General features: G+C 34.5%; 1 protein-coding gene across 1 annotated transcript in view; it reads left to right on the top strand.

The window, feature by feature from the left end:
* TAOK1 (TAO kinase 1) overlaps positions 1–16,061 on the top strand; it is a 96,911-nt gene that overhangs the window by 44,002 nt on the left and 36,848 nt on the right. Inside the window, exons 3-8 of the mRNA XM_065911096.1 lie at positions 3,772–3,843; positions 6,383–6,484; positions 7,696–7,741; positions 8,296–8,392; positions 10,400–10,513; positions 15,239–15,330. Coding sequence (XP_065767168.1) covers positions 3,772–3,843; positions 6,383–6,484; positions 7,696–7,741; positions 8,296–8,392; positions 10,400–10,513; positions 15,239–15,330 — 523 coding nt within the window. The remainder of the gene's footprint in view (positions 1–3,771; positions 3,844–6,382; positions 6,485–7,695; positions 7,742–8,295; positions 8,393–10,399; positions 10,514–15,238; positions 15,331–16,061) is intronic.

Raw genomic sequence — 16,061 nt, 5'->3', positions numbered from 1 at the left:
ATTAATAGTCATGTTTTAATTTAACATGTATTATTTAATCATATATAATATGTTATTTATATTTATAAAATGAATGTAATTATTTATTATAATGTGTTATTTTATGTATTCTTTATTATGTAGGGTTTTATTTTTATTATTTTAAAAAATTTTTTGTTTACCTTTGGCTGCATTAGGTGTTTGTTGTAGCCTGTGGGAGCTTTTGTTGCACAGTGCAGGCTTCTCTGTAGTCATGGTATGTGGGCTTAGTTGCCCCATGGCATGTGAGATCTTCGTTACCCAACCAGGAATCGAACTGGTGTCCCGAGTTTTTCTAGATTTCCTGGTTTGTCTCTTCTCTGTTCTAGAATTGAATCCAGAATACTACCTTGCATTTAGTGTACCCACTTTTAAATTAAGCTTAGGCCAATTAAAAGTATAGCAGTTTATGGCTTCCCTGGTGGTCCAGTGGTTAAGAGTCCACCTTGCAATGCAGAGGGACACCAATTTGATCCCTGGTCCCAGAAGATCTCACTTGCCGCCAAGCGACTAAGCTGGTGAGCTGCAGTTACTCAGACCACATGCAGCAACTACTATAGCCCGTGTGCCTAGAGCCTGTGCTCCACAACACAGGAGAAGCCATTGCAATGAGAAGCCTGTGCACCGCAACTGGAGAGTAGCCTGGGCTTCCTTGGAGGCGCTAGTGGTAAAGAACCTGCCTGCCAGCGCAGGAGACGCAGAGACGATTCAGTCTCTGGGTCAGGAAGATCCGGTGGAGAAGAAAATGGCAACGCGCTCCAGTATTCTTGCCTGGGGAATCTCATGGACAGAGGAGCCTGGTGGGTTACAGTCCATGGGGTCGCAAAGAGCTGGGCACAACCAAAGCAACTGAGCACACGTGCATACACCTCACACATGCCCCGTAGTGGAAAAATTAGCTCAAAATGGACCAGAGACCTGAATGTCACAATTAAAACTGTAAAATTCTTAGAAGAAAATACAGGGCTAAATCTGCATGTCCTTAGTTTAGGCAAAGGATTCTTAAATGTGGCACCAGAATCATGAGCAACAAAAGAAAAAAAAAAATTGACTGTAATCAAAAATAAAAAGTTTTATGCTTCAAAGTAGTGAAAAGACAGCCTACAGAATAAGAGCAAAAAAATTGTAATCTGATAAGGGACTTGTGTCTAGAATATGTAAAGAACTCTTCTAAATCAGTCAAAAAACAGTCATTTAAAAATGGGCAAAAGTCTGAATTGACATTTCTCCAAGAAAGATGTGTTAATAGCTAAGAAGCACATGAAGAGATGCTCAGTATCATTAGTCGTGAATCTTGAAAAGAGTCAGTCACAAAAGACTACATATTACCTGGTTTCATTTGTATGAAATGTCCAGGAAAGTCAAATCACTGGAGAGACAGAAAAGTAGATTAGTTGTTGCTTGGGGTTGCATGGGTGGAGAAAAGGGACAGGAGGGTGTTAGGTAAAGGGTATGGAGTTTCTATCTTCTTTTGTTAATGGAGAAGATTTTTATTGTATAATACACACAAAAGTTACCATTTTAACCATTTCTAAATGAACAGTTTGGACTTTATTTTTGAGGTGATGAAAGTTCTAAAATTGCCTGTAGTGTTGGTTGCATGTATCTGTGAATATTCTAAATGCTAAAATTGTATGGTATGTAAAGTATATCTCAGCTGTTACAAAAGAAAGGAATATAGCTGTTTAGAAATGTTGATTAAAATAAAGGGCTTTATAGATAAGCAGAGAACATTTTGGAAAAATCAATCTATTATATATTCAAGCCAGAGCTTCTGTGGATAGTTCTGATTCACCCATTACAATAAGTGGTGCCAGTCTCCTAACCAGTTCACTGGTAATTGAAATTGGAATATGATTAAGTTTCCCAGGGCCCACTTAACAGAGTCTTTTTTTTTTCAGGCCACTCTTGAGATATAATTTACAAATGTGCTATCTTTTTTTAAGTATAAATTACATACCATAAGTTCACCGATTTTATGTGTACATTTCAGTCATTATCAGTGAATATGAGTTTAGCAGCCATCACCATAAAATAATTTAGAAGTTTTATCTTTGGGAACTCTTTAAAATCTGAATTGAAGATAAGTTCTTCCAAAAGATGTTTTGAGATGTTCTGATGCTTTTAGTGAACCCACTTTAATTATTTTGCAGCTATTCTCATTCTTAATATATAGATTATAATTTTTTAACACATAGGAGCTTGGTTTTTTCTTTTCTAGTTAAATAGAAACTGGAACTTCTAGTTCTTTCCTGTTACATTTTGTTACTTTTTTTCAGACTGCAGCACTATTAAGTAATAATTGTGATAGCCTTTTAGCAGTCTTGTCTTAAGCCTGATTAATAGTTGTTTACAATAGAGGTGATTTATCATGTTAAGAAAGGGCTTCCCTGATAGCTTAGTTGGTAAAGAATCTGCCTGTGATGCAGGAGACCCTGGTTCAATTCCTAGGTGGCGAAGATCCCCTGGAGAAGGAATAGGCTACCCACTCAAGTGTTCTTGGGCTTCCCTTGTGGCTCAGCTGGTAAAGAATCCGCCTGCAATATGGGAGACCTGGGTTTGATCCCTGGGTTGGGAAGATCTCTTGGAGAAGGGAAAGACTACCCACGCCAGTATTCTGGCTTATAGAATTCCATGGACTGTGTATAGTCCATGGGGTCGCAAAGAGTCGGACACTACTGAGCGACTTTCACTGTTGTCATGTTAAGAATCTACATTTCTATTTTGTGTTTTCTGAGAGTGTGGCCTTTTTTGCATTTGAATACATTTACAGTGGGGTCCTTTCTGCATTTTCAGCATTTACTAAGTGCTTATATATTTATTTCCCCCTTTACAAAAATGTGGTAAATTATGAAATTTTTTCTAGTAACAATCTTTTGCATTTCTGTAATTATAGTATATTTTACCCAAATGAAAAATTCTTCTAATGCTCTATAATGTTTAAAAATTTTTAGAGTTTTCTTGTCTTTATTTGGGCTTCCCTGATAGCTCAGTTGGTAAAGAGTCCGCCTGCAATGCAGGAGACCCTGGTTCAATTCCAGGGTTGGGAAGATATGCTGGAGAAGGGATAGACTAGCCACTCCAGGGTTCTTGGGCTTCCTCTGTGGATGAGCTGGTAGAGAATCTGCCTGCAGTGTGGGAGATGTGGTTTCAATACCTGGGTTGGAAAGATCCCCTGGAGAAGGGAAAGGCTACCCACTCCAGTATTCTGGCCTGAAGAATTCCACGAACTTCAGGGAACAAACCCACACCTTCCACAGTGAAAGTACAGAGTCCTAACCACTGGACTGCCAACGAATTCCCCACTCAAGAGTAGTTTAAAGATAGTTCATTGATGTTCTTTTCAGTCTGCCACCATTGTTTCTTTTACTCGTATTTTCTTCTTTAGATCAGTTGTAGTAATTTATTCCTTCCTAGAAAATTGTCTATTTCATTGCAGTTTCAAAATTGATTAGCATAGGCTTGTGTGTAAGTCTCATGTTGTTTCTTTTTTATAGTGCTGTTCAGATTTCTGGTTTTTCCTTAACTAGATCCCTGAAAGTTAAACCCTGCTTTATATTTCTTTCCAAAGTACCAGCTCCTAGATGATTTGATAAGTTTCACTATATGGTTATTGGTGTTTTTTTTTTTAATGTTCTTCAAAGGCAGTTTTGATGTCCTTTTTGACAGGCTGCTTATGAATGCTTTTATTCTCAAAGAAATTATTGCCCAGATTGTTAATTTTTACAATAATCCTTTCTTTCTTTATTTTAGGCCAGAGATGTGCGCACCAATGAAGTGGTGGCTATCAAGAAAATGTCTTATAGTGGAAAGCAGTCCACTGAGGTAAGTGAAATATTTACATTCTTATTGACATGTTAGAAAAAGACATGCTATTTTTAATTGAGGATATTTTGAACTTTTTTCCATACCTGAGAGTACATATAAATTTTAAGAGTATCTCTCAGTCTGTTTTCTTTCACAAACTGAGTGTACCCATTTAACTTGTACCTAGAGCCCATTATCAGCACATTACTGGCATCTTAGAAGCTTTCCAACTTGCTCCCAGTTTTTTATTTTTTTTAAACTGTGGTATAATATATTATTCTACCATCAAAGAATTATCAGTTTCTAAAGGAGTAAACTAGAATAAGATGCATTTAATAGTAAATTATATTGAATGTAATTTTTTAAATGATTTGGAAATTAAGGGCTGATTTTAAAAAACTATATATCTAGTCTGAAAAATTTTTTAAATACAATTATTAATACTATGCTGAGTATACTTTAGTTCATTAATATTATGATTAGTGCTTTTCAGTATATTTAATTGCATGAATTTATTTTGTGGAATATAGTCTATTTTTAAAAACTGGAATCTGTAAGTCTTTAATTTTTCAACATAATTATTTTTAATATAACACATTTACCATTATAATCATTTTCAAGTATTCAGTTCACTGGCATTAAGGACATTCATATTGTTTTGTATCCATCATCACCATTCATCTCCAGAGCTCTTTTTCATCTTAAAAAACTAAAATTTTTTGCCCATTAAACAGCAACTTCCCATTCCCTCTTTCCCTCAGCCCCTGGAAATCACTATTCTACTTTTTGTCTGTATGAATTTGACTAAGTATCTCATGTAAGTGAAATCATGCATTATTTGTCCTTTTGTGACTGGCTTATTTTACTTAACATAACGTTCTCAGAGTTCATCCATGTTGTGGTGTGTCGAAATTTCCATCCTTTTTAAGGCTGAGTGATATTCCTATGTGTGTGTGTGTGTGTGTAAAATACCACATTTTATCCATCCATTCATCTGTCAGTGAATGCTTAGGTTTCTGTTGCTGCCTTGTCATTGTGAATAATGCCATTATAAACTTAGGTTATGCAAATACTTTTTTTGAGGCCTTACTTTCTGTACTTTTAGGTATTTGATCAGAGTTGGAATTGCTGGATCAGTCTTTAATTTTTAAAGATTTTGGTTTTCTACTTGTTTGGAATTTCTTTATTTTATGATAAATCTTGTTTTCGTGGTGATCTTACTATGAGTACAATAACACTATTATATTACTGTTCCATCATTCTGATGTCTAAAAAATTCAATTTCTTACACAGTTACTCTCATTTATTTTCCATTCTGTAGCACAACTTTAGAAATACTTTTCATAGGTGTGCTTGTACTGTGTTGGAATCTCTCTGACTAGTCACACCTAGAACAAAAAGTTTCATTTAGAAGTCATCTTTTCTCATCTAATACTAATGTCCTCCTTGACACTATTTTACACTGAAAAAATGCTGTGTTTTGTTTTAAAAGTGTCAAATATCATTCAAATTTGAAATTTAAAAGCTGTGAAACGTTGTCTGAGTTTAGCATTTATATCTTATACATTTTATATAAAACATTGTGAACATGTTTTGCTTTATTTTGTTGAGGGCTTATGAAATAACATTGGAATTATGTGGTCTTACATTCTAGTACAAAACATTTTCTAAAGTTTTCTATTGTGCTAGTTTCCCTGGCTTTGGAAATAGGGCCCAAGTCAATGATAAAGATTGAAAACTAAAACAAGGACAAAAAATAGACTCCTAGTTCCTGTCCCACACCTGCCAAATCTCTGGAGTCTTTGGGTATGGACCTAGTATCCTGTATTCTTAGAGTTCTCTGGTTGCTTCTTAAGAGTAACTATGTTTAGGACATGGCCTAAGTGTCTAAGGTTGTCATGGAGTAGCTTATAACTGAAGGTTTATTTGTATTTTCTGGTATGTGTCATTGAGGAATGCTGTTAGTAAAATATGTAGGAAAATGTTTTTATACTTTTTTTTTTTTTTTTTCCTCTGAACTTTCCCATATAGTAATGAATTCTTCTCTAACATTTTATTTTAGAAGGTGTGCAGTTAGGGGTTTAAAATCTTCGTCTGAATTTAAAAAGCAAGCTAAACCTTAATGTTTGGTGGAAAACATAAGCCAAAAACACAATAGATGAACTTTGTGCTATGTAAATTATACACCAAAAAGCTACAATTAAGAAAGGGAAGTTGAACTTTTGAAGAAAAATCACTAAATATGGTATATAGTTTTCATCAACATATCTGATGTGTGGTTGTAAAATTTTAATAAGACCTGTCGATGGTAAGTTTTACAAAACTAAAATTTGTCCTACCCTGAACGGAATAATTTTATAAGTTGTGTAAATTGAGTTATATACTGTATAAACATAAGTTTCTAATTTATTATTTTGGTATTTAAATATTACAAATAAAGTTGTATGTCTTCAATAACCCATTTCAGTCTAATAATTATTTTTTTCTTGTACAACTTTCTAAGGAAAAGCAGCTGTTCATAATTTTTTCCTTTATTCATTTTTTTTTCTCCCCACAGAAATGGCAGGATATTATTAAGGAAGTCAAGTTTCTACAAAGAATAAAACATCCCAACAGTATAGAATACAAAGGCTGCTATTTACGTGAGCACACAGCATGGGTAGGTATATTCTTTCCCCTTGCTGTAATTTTAGTTGGCTGAAATGTTAGTTCTTATTGAGAGAAAGAGCAGCTTTTCCTTGAATCTTAGGCAAAGAAGATGATACAGGTTTTGCAGATTTATTGCAGAGATTTAGCTGACCTTTTAGGTACCTGGTAAAACGTTCTCAGATATTTTTAGTAGTATCATTCTTCAAGTGGTTTATCAAACATGAGTGAAAGCAGTTCTGTTATATGAGGATGAAATCTAGCATATCTTTGACATAAATGTAATCTATTTAACCACAAAGATCTTGGTGAAGTCCTGATGAGTCCTGGTGAGATTTGAACTGGTTAGGATTCCTTGGCTGAATAATACTAATGTCAGAGAGTTGAGAGACTGTTGTAAGATGTGGGAATTAATTTTGCCCCATTGTTACCAATCAGGTGATAATGGTAGTAATACTGTAGCAGTGTGGGCATAATAACTGTATCTTTTAAGAAAGGCAAATTTTCTTTAAATAAGAATGATTCATTATTTTGAATAAATAGTAAGTCACAGTTAATTTTCATTTTAGTATATTGAACTTAGATTTGTAACCTTGGGTGCATTTTCATCCAGTTAATTTTGATGGTGGTCGTGGTGGTACTCAAATACAAGGGTGTGGTTAAAGAAAAACTTTGACCTCTTTTATTTTAAAAAAGTGACTTTGGGGAGATTACCTCTCTGTCTCTCAAGTTTCTCCATTTGTAAAATAAGCATAATGATAGGGTCTACCTCATAAATTAGTTGTGAGGATTTACCTGGCACGTAGATGTTCTAGATCCTCTGTGTTTGCTTTAACTGTAACCTAAGCTTTGTATATATAGTTTCAGAGAACAGTTTTTTGCTTCCTAGCAATTTTCAGTATTGCTGCATACTATATACTGTAGATTAATAGTAATAGCATATGTATATTCCTTTATAATTTTAGTAGTAGTTATATCTGAAATACACATCTTGTACAAGTAATTGTATGTTGGTATTATAAAAGATTAATGTACCATTAACACTACTTACACATTTGACAAATTACTAAATACATAAATATTCATTTTTTAAGGTAAATGGTGACTAGGATTGTTTTGCTTTAAGCTGTCTTCTTGAACTCTTCTTGGTAAATTTATTTAATCTCAAATAGAATCTTTTTAATAATATATTTTAATGGTTTCATAACTTTTCTTCCCATGTAGCTTGTAATGGAATATTGTTTAGGATCTGCTTCAGATTTACTAGAAGGTAGGTTTCCTTTAATTATTAAGAAAAAATAGTATTAGCACAATGAGAATTCAATGAGAAATTTCTTAAATAATGTACACATTTTTCAGAAAGAATAAAAATCTATGTTCTCAGTATAATATGCAGTCATCGTTAAATATTATGTAGTAGCATAAAAAAGGTGATTTTTTTTTCTCTCATTATGACTTAAATTTTTTTTTGTATTCTTTGTCATTCACCTTAATCTGTTCTTCTGTTCACAGTGAAGGTATATGAGAATAAAGGGAGAACATTTTTATTTTGTTTTTGTAGTCACCAAATAATTGTTTATTTGTTGTCAAGTTAGACAAAAAATTGGCTGTGAGCTATACTTTAACAGTCAGGTACAGCTGTATACTAGTTGTAAAGTTCAGTAGGCTTATTTTATTATCTTGGGGAGAATATCCCTTCTTGCTCAGTGTTAGTTTTTAAAAATTGCCCTATATATTAGGTATGCATATTTATTTATTTATTCTTGCATATTTATTTTTAAACAAAAATAAAAGGTATTTTCAAATAACTTTTTTTGTTTTAAGTTCACAAAAAGCCATTACAAGAAGTGGAAATAGCAGCAATTACACATGGTGCTCTCCAGGGATTAGCCTACTTACATTCTCATACCATGATCCATAGGTAAGCACTGTGAAAATTATTATATACTAATAAGCAATGACTTGTTGCATTTACCAACCCTGAAACTTACTAACCCTGAAATTTTGTTGGTTATAGCCAAATAAAAGCGTTTCTTCTAAACTCGTTATTTAGATTGTCCATGTTAAGAACAATATACTGGTACACTTGATCTGTTTAAGATAAGTTTTATCTTTGTCTATACAGGATGCCAGACTTTCTGAAGTACAGGCATACATTTTGTGGTGCTTTGCTTTATTTCACTTCACTGATACCTTGTTTTTACAAATTGAAAGTCTGTAGCAATCTTGTGTCAAGCAAGTCTTTCAGTGCCATTTTTCCAGTAGCATTTGCTCACTTTATATTTGTCACATTTTGATAATTCTCACAGTATTTCAAACTTTTTCATCCTTCTTTTTTGTTATGGTGATCTGTGATCAGTGATCGTTGATGTTACCATTATGATTGTTTTGGCATTTTTTAGCAGTAAAATATTTTAAAATTGTTATGTACATTGTTTTTTAAAGTAAGGCTATTGTACACTAAATAACTTACAATGTAGTGTAAACATAACCTTTATATGCACTGAGAGGCCAGAAAATTCATATGACTTGCTTTATTGCATACTCCCTTTTTAAGGATAGTCTGGAATCAAACCTTAATATCTCTTAGATATTGCATGTATGTGAGCTTTATAGATTTGTGGTAGAAATTTAATTGTGGAGTCATTTAATTTGGAGAAGGGAAAGGACGATAAGGGTTACATAGTCTTATTATTTTTTTCATTTTACCAATGAAGAAACTGATCTCCCAATTTGTGACTAATTTCTCAAAGTTTACAGAGCCAGATAGATTTAGACTAAAACTAAACCTAAATCTTCTGAATTCCTGGTAACTGATAATGCCAGATTTATTCCATTGATTCCATGCTATGGATAAATAAGATACTTAATACTTTTTATGCTTTTGAGTATTAATCCTTGATGATCCTTGATAATGAATAGTAACTGTAAGCAATTCTATAATGCGTTTTTAGTGTTGACATTAGTTTTGCCTATTTTAGAAGAAAATTATCATATTTTGATTATATGTGTGAATCAGGGAATACATGTTAAACTTTATAGTAACATCAGGTCCTAGAGTAAGGTCCAGGAGAAATTTGCATACTAGTAAATAAGTGAATAGAAGGTCTGGAATTATAACCTAACCTCTTTGCACTCCGTGGCTTGTGGGATCTTAGTTCCCCTCCAGGAGTAGAACCTGGGCTCACAGCAGTGAAAGCACCAAGTTCTACCCACTGGACCACCAGAGAATTCCCTAAAGTACCCCTTCATTTAAAAAAAGAAATGAATGGAAGGAACATAGATTAATTTATGTTCGCTACAGTACTGTGGTAAGAACTGTACTATAGTAAGTGCTTAAGAACTTAGTTTTTCTGTTTTTGAAAGGATAATTGTATGTTATGGTGCTCATTGGACTTACAGTCCCATTTTATAAATACCTGTAATTTTCTACAATCATGGATATTACATTATCCAAATGTTTGTTTTCATTTCATATTTAGTTAGGAAAACTATCCTAAGGTTTAGAAATGATTGGGGACATGAAATGCTTTTCTTTTTTTTTTTTCTTTTACATTAAGTAGACTGCTCAGAAATCTTACTGTTGTAAAGGAGTGGTCAGCTGTTTAAATTTAATTTTTAAAGCCATTTAAAACCATATTTGTACCAATAAACAGGACCTCAAATATAGAGTTTACACTTTAATCACCTGAATGTTTGATTTTTGTTGCTGTTTTGCCTCCTCTCTTACAAAATTGTTACTAAGTATGAATTTTGTATTTTTTTTCTATTTTGGATCCTAATTCTACCCCAACTGAGAGATTATCCTAGGACTTAATTATCTTGATTTCTCCTTTTCTATTTTACAAATTTTTATTTTATTTTTATCATGGTTTTACACGATCCAGTGAAGGAAAGAGAAATAATTTTTTGTGTTCCTTAAACTCAGAGATATCAAAGCAGGAAATATCCTTCTGACAGAGCCAGGCCAGGTGAAACTTGCTGACTTTGGATCTGCTTCCATGGCATCTCCTGCCAATTCTTTTGTGGGAACGCCATATTGGTAAGAATAATCTTATCTTGATTTGATCCTCATAGTTGAAATTGTGTGTGGTGGTATACGGTTGTGCATTTTTTAAGGTGTCTTATCTTTTTCCTGAAAATAAAATGTTACTTTGGACATTTTAAGTTTAAATATTATAGTTAGTTTCAAATACAGATTTGGAGTGCTCCCTTTACATGCCCCAGTTTTTTAAATTTGCCTCTTTCTACATTCTTTTCTATTATTTGCCATCATATTGAGTGTGGGGACATTTAATGATTCAAGTGGGGAGAAGCTAGAAATGCTAAGTGGAAATTTTTGTATTTTCTTTAGATTTATGTTTACTGTTTATCATTGATCTTCATACTAAGAATACCTGAAGACTGGTAGTGGACTTGAAGTTCTCTGGATTTTTTTTGTTTTTATTTTTATTATGGAGAATTTTAAAGATACATAACACTTGGCGAAAGTATAATGAACCCTTACATACTAGTCACTCAGCCCAACAATATTATCACATGGTCTGTCCTGCCCTATGCATTCACCTCTCCCTCTCTTCCTCTCTCCCCTCAGTTTGAAAGAAATTCTAGACACCATTTAAGTTTGTTACTCAGTTGCTAAGTCGTGTCCCACTCTTTGCAACCCCATGGACTGCAGCATCCTGGGCTCCCCTTTCTCCCATTATCTCCTGAGTTTGCTCACATTCATGTCCATTGAGTTGGTGATGCTGTCTAACCATCTCATGCTGCTGCTCCCTCTCCTTCAGTCTTTCCCAGCACCAGGGTCTAATGAGTTGGATATTCATGTAAGGTGGCCAAAGCATTGGAGCTTCAGCATTAGTCCTTCCAATGAATATTCAGGGTTGATTTCCTTTAGGATTGACTGATTTGATCTCCTTGCGGTCCAAGGGACTCTCAAGAGTCTTTTCCAGCACCACAATTCAAAAGCATCAATTCTTTGGTGCTCAGCCTTCTTTATGGTCCAGCTCTCACATCTGTATGTGACTCCTGGAAAAACCATAGTTTTGACAGTACGGACCTTTGTTGGCATAGTGATGTCTCTGCTTTTTAATAAGTGGTCAGATTTGTCATAACTTTCCTTTCAAGAAGCAAGCATCTTTTAATCTCATGGTCAGAGTCACCATTCACAGTGATTTTGGAGCCCAAGAAAATAGAATCATCTAATTTTACCCATAAATAATTTATTATTAATGTCAGCAAATTTGAAGGGAATAATTTTCCGTATCTTCAACTTTCAAATGTATCTTCTCTCTCTGTGTATACTGAAAGTGGTATCTTAGGCCCACTATGTCATCTTTTCACCTGCCTTTCAAATTTCCCTTCTCCTGCTTTAAAAAAGAAAGGATTCTAACCCACCCTGAATATTGCAATGATTCATTGCTCTGGAATGTCAGAGCCTCAAAGCTACACCAGAGGAACAATTTGAGAACATATAGGATCTGTCAGATGTATTGAAGTCAGGACCCAAACTCTTGGCAAGTCCTTGTACCTTTCCAGTCATCTCTCTTTTTCTTTTACCCCTTGCTTATTCTTTCTCCCCAGTTATCCCCCTTCCCTTCTTTTTCCCTAGTGTAGAATTTATAACTGTGACATGGTTGTCATGGTGACGCATTTACATGTTATTTGCATTGAATTCAGACTTTCTGGCACAAAGTGATTCTGGTTTAACTGATTGATATGACCGTGAAGACTGCCTTTGCTAATTATATTACACAGCAGTGTTTTTAACAAATTGTGTGAACTAATTCTGTGACCCCAAGTTCTGAGTATCTTTAAAGCACATATATTCTGTGTGTGTGTGTATGTGTGTGTGTGTGTGTGTGTGGACACACACTGTGCATTATATCCTTTGCAACTATTTATAAAATTTATGTATCAGTTCAAAAATGTGCAAGGGATACATAGTTTTTATAAATTCTTTGAAGGTAAATAATGAATAAAAAAATTTGAAGACCGCTACTCTTGATGACCAAAAATTTCTTATGTAAAACCCTAGTTTAGATAGAGTCCCCTCTTCTCTATAAAAAAGGGTTCTGTGAGTGAATATTTCTTAGTGCTTCCCCTCTTTAGACATCAATGACAAATATTAAATATTAAAAAGACCCTCAAATGTTCTGCAATAAAGAACAAATTACTCATTTAATTTTTCCTAACTATAATTTCTCAAACTTACTTCAACATCTTAAAGAACACATTGGAAATACCCTGCTATTGACAATAGAAAGTTTACAATAAAGTGAATATGTTTAAAAATTTGTGTATAATACATTTGAAACACAGGAACTAAGCTCATATTTATGTCTTTCCACAAATGCACATGGGTACCTGTTACCCACATACACAAGTGTACCTGGTAATAATCTTATTGATGCAGTCAGCAACTGTGCTTAATACCAAATTACATACGAAGTAAAAGGTAAAGCATCATAGGAACATTAGATCCTAGTTAAAGACAGGAGAAAAGGAAAGATATCCCATTTAAATACAGAGTTCCAAGGAATAGCAAGGAGCAATAAAAAAAAGCCTTCTTCAGTGGTCAGTGCAAAGAAATAGAGGAAAACAATAGAATGGGAAAGACTAGAGATGTCTTCAAGAAAATTAGAGATCCTAAGGGAACATTTTATGCAAAGATGGGCACAATAAAGGACAGAAATGGTATGGACCTTACAGAAGCAGAAGATATTAAGAAGAGGTGGCAAGAATACGTAGAAGAACTATATAAAAAATATCTTCATGACCCAGATAACCATGGTGGTGTGATCACTCACCTAGAATCAGACATCTTGGAATGCAAAGTCAAGTGGGCCTTAGGAAGCATTACTACTATGAAAACTAGTGGAGGTGATGGAATTCCAATTGAGCTATTCCAAATTCTAAAAGATGATGTTGTGAAAGTGCTGCACTCAATATGCCAGCAAATCTGGAAAACTCAGCAGTGGCCACAGGATTGGAAAAGGTCAGTTTTCATTCTAATTCCTAAGAAAGGCAATGCCAAAGAATGTGCAGACTACCGCATAATTGCACTTATCTCACATGCTAGTAAAGTAATCCTCAAAATTCTCCAAGCCAGGCTTCAGCAGTATGTGAACTGCGAACTTCCAGATGTTCAAGCTGTATTTAGAAAAGGCAGAGGAACGAAAGATCAAATTGCCAACATCTGTTGGATCATCGGAAAAGCAAGAGAGTTCCAGAAAAACATCTATTTTGCTTTATTGATTATGCCAAAGCCTTTGACTGTGTGAATCACAACAAACTGTGGAACATTCTTTAAGAGATGGGAATACCAGACCACTTGACCTACCTCCTGAGAAATCTGTATGCAGGTTAAGAAGCAACAGTTAGAACTGGACCTGGAACAATGGACTGGTTCCAAATGGGGAAAGGAGTACATCAAGGCTATATATTGTTGCTTGTTTAACTTATATGCACAGTACATCATGAGAAATGCTGGGCTGGATGAAGCGCAGGCTGGAATCAAGATTGCCAGAAGAAATATCAGTAACCTCAGATAAGCAGATGAGTCCACCCTTATGGCAGAAAGTGAAGAAGAGCTAAAGAGCCTCTTGATGAAAGTGAAAGAGGAGAGTGAAAAAGCTGACTTAAAGCTCAGCACTCAAAAAACGAAGATCATGACATCCAGTCCCATCACTCCATGGCAAATCAATGGAGAAACAATGGAAATAGTGAGAGACTATTTTCTTGGGCTCCAAAATCACTGCAGATGGTGACGGCAGCCATGAAATTAAAAGACGCTTGCTCCTTGGAAGCAGAGCTATGACTAGCCTAGACAGCATATTAAAAAGCAGAGACATTACTTTGCCAACAAAGTCAAAGCTATGCTAGGAAAGATTGAAGGCGGGACGAGAAGGGGATGACAGAGGATGAGATGGTTGAATGACATCACCGATGTCATTCATGGACATGAGTTTGGGCAAGCTCTGGGAGTTAGTGATGGACAGGGAAGCCTGGCATGCTGCAGTCCATAGGGTCGCAAAGAGTTGGACATGACAAGAGTGACTGAAATGAAAGACAGGAATTAGCTTTTTTTTGGCCATGCTTGATCTCTCTGGTCTGGGAGCATGGAGTTTTAACTGAACTCTCAGGGAAGTCCCGTGTTTCATTTTATAACCAAGACACATGTTGGTTGGTTATAAAGTTAACAATTTTGTGATGATTTCAGTTATCAGCTACCCTAACCACTTTTATCATGGAACACTATTCTAATTTGAAAGAAGACTGACAAGCTATGGTTATTCATTGTTGGATAGTGTGACAGATACTTTCTGGAATACGTGGAGTGAGCTTGTCATTTCAAGGGAAGCAACTAATGGTATTCAGTGCCAGTGATAAAATTCCCTCTTTCAAGCAAAAATTAGATGGAATCCTGAGACCAGAGTGTTTGAGAATCACTGTCCTCAAGGATATACAATATTTGAACCTGCAAACTTGAACAGATACAGAATACTGCCTTGCTCTCAGGCATCCTTCCTTTAGGATGCTGTTACATGATCATGATAGATGGTGAGAATGAGTCTCACACTATACATGCAAAGGTAAAAATTTACCTCACAACCTGAAATGCATTTATTTCTCATATTCAAAATTATTATGTCCAGATGTCTTGCCAGGAATCCACACAGGTGTTCTCTATATAGGTAGTCATTGCATTTTAAAAGAATAGCATACATTTTTTGTAACTTCAATTTAAATGACATTTGTTTTTTAGGATGGCCCCAGAAGTAATTTTAGCCATGGATGAAGGACAGTATGATGGAAAAGTAGATGTATGGTCTCTTGGTATAACATGTATTGAATTAGGTAAGCATGTTCTTTATTACTATGTAGTAAGTTTTGATCTGTGTTTTACCTCAATTTCTATACCAAATTATAGCTTTTTATTTTTTATGTTGGTCACTGAAGGGAGCAATATATTTTAAAGGTTTCATTTTGGTTATCTGATACACATATATTAGGTTATGTATATAGGTTATATATAATAGGTTATGTATATTATATTTGCTCTGTTAAATTAGATCTTAAATAATTTCCCACTGTAGAATTGTCTTAATATTAATGAATACTTGTTAAACACTTGGATTATATGTGTGATTGCTAGATTTGCCATCTACAGATGGTCTCTAAAGCATTTATAAGTTACTTACCTTTACCTGAGGTGGTTACTACTTTGATTTAGATATGTCAATCTGTTTGCCCACATATTGTAGCAGTTTGATTTTATGCATAATTTTGTTCTGTTGCATATGAATGGAACTATGTTTAAAGCAGTGGACCATCTCATAGCTTATGTCTTATGACCAAGAAATTTTAAAGTGCAAGATTTTCCATAGGTGGGTTTACATGCTTGATTACAGTTAATCTGATGAAAAAGATCCCTAGATCCCTAGTTTGTTGTTTTGAGGCATGATTATACAATGGTGTTTATAAAAATAAATCTACCACTTTTTCTGGTTATAAAAGTATATATTGAGGGTATAAAATTTCAGAACTTTAAAAGGATTAGAAGGAAAATAAATCAAAAGAACTATTAA

This window comes from Muntiacus reevesi, chromosome 18, assembly GCF_963930625.1.
Source record: "Muntiacus reevesi chromosome 18, mMunRee1.1, whole genome shotgun sequence".
Classification (NCBI taxonomy): domain Eukaryota; kingdom Metazoa; phylum Chordata; class Mammalia; order Artiodactyla; family Cervidae; genus Muntiacus; species Muntiacus reevesi.
Note: the sequence above shows the minus strand (reverse complement) of the source record. Positions and strands in the feature narration are given on the sequence as shown.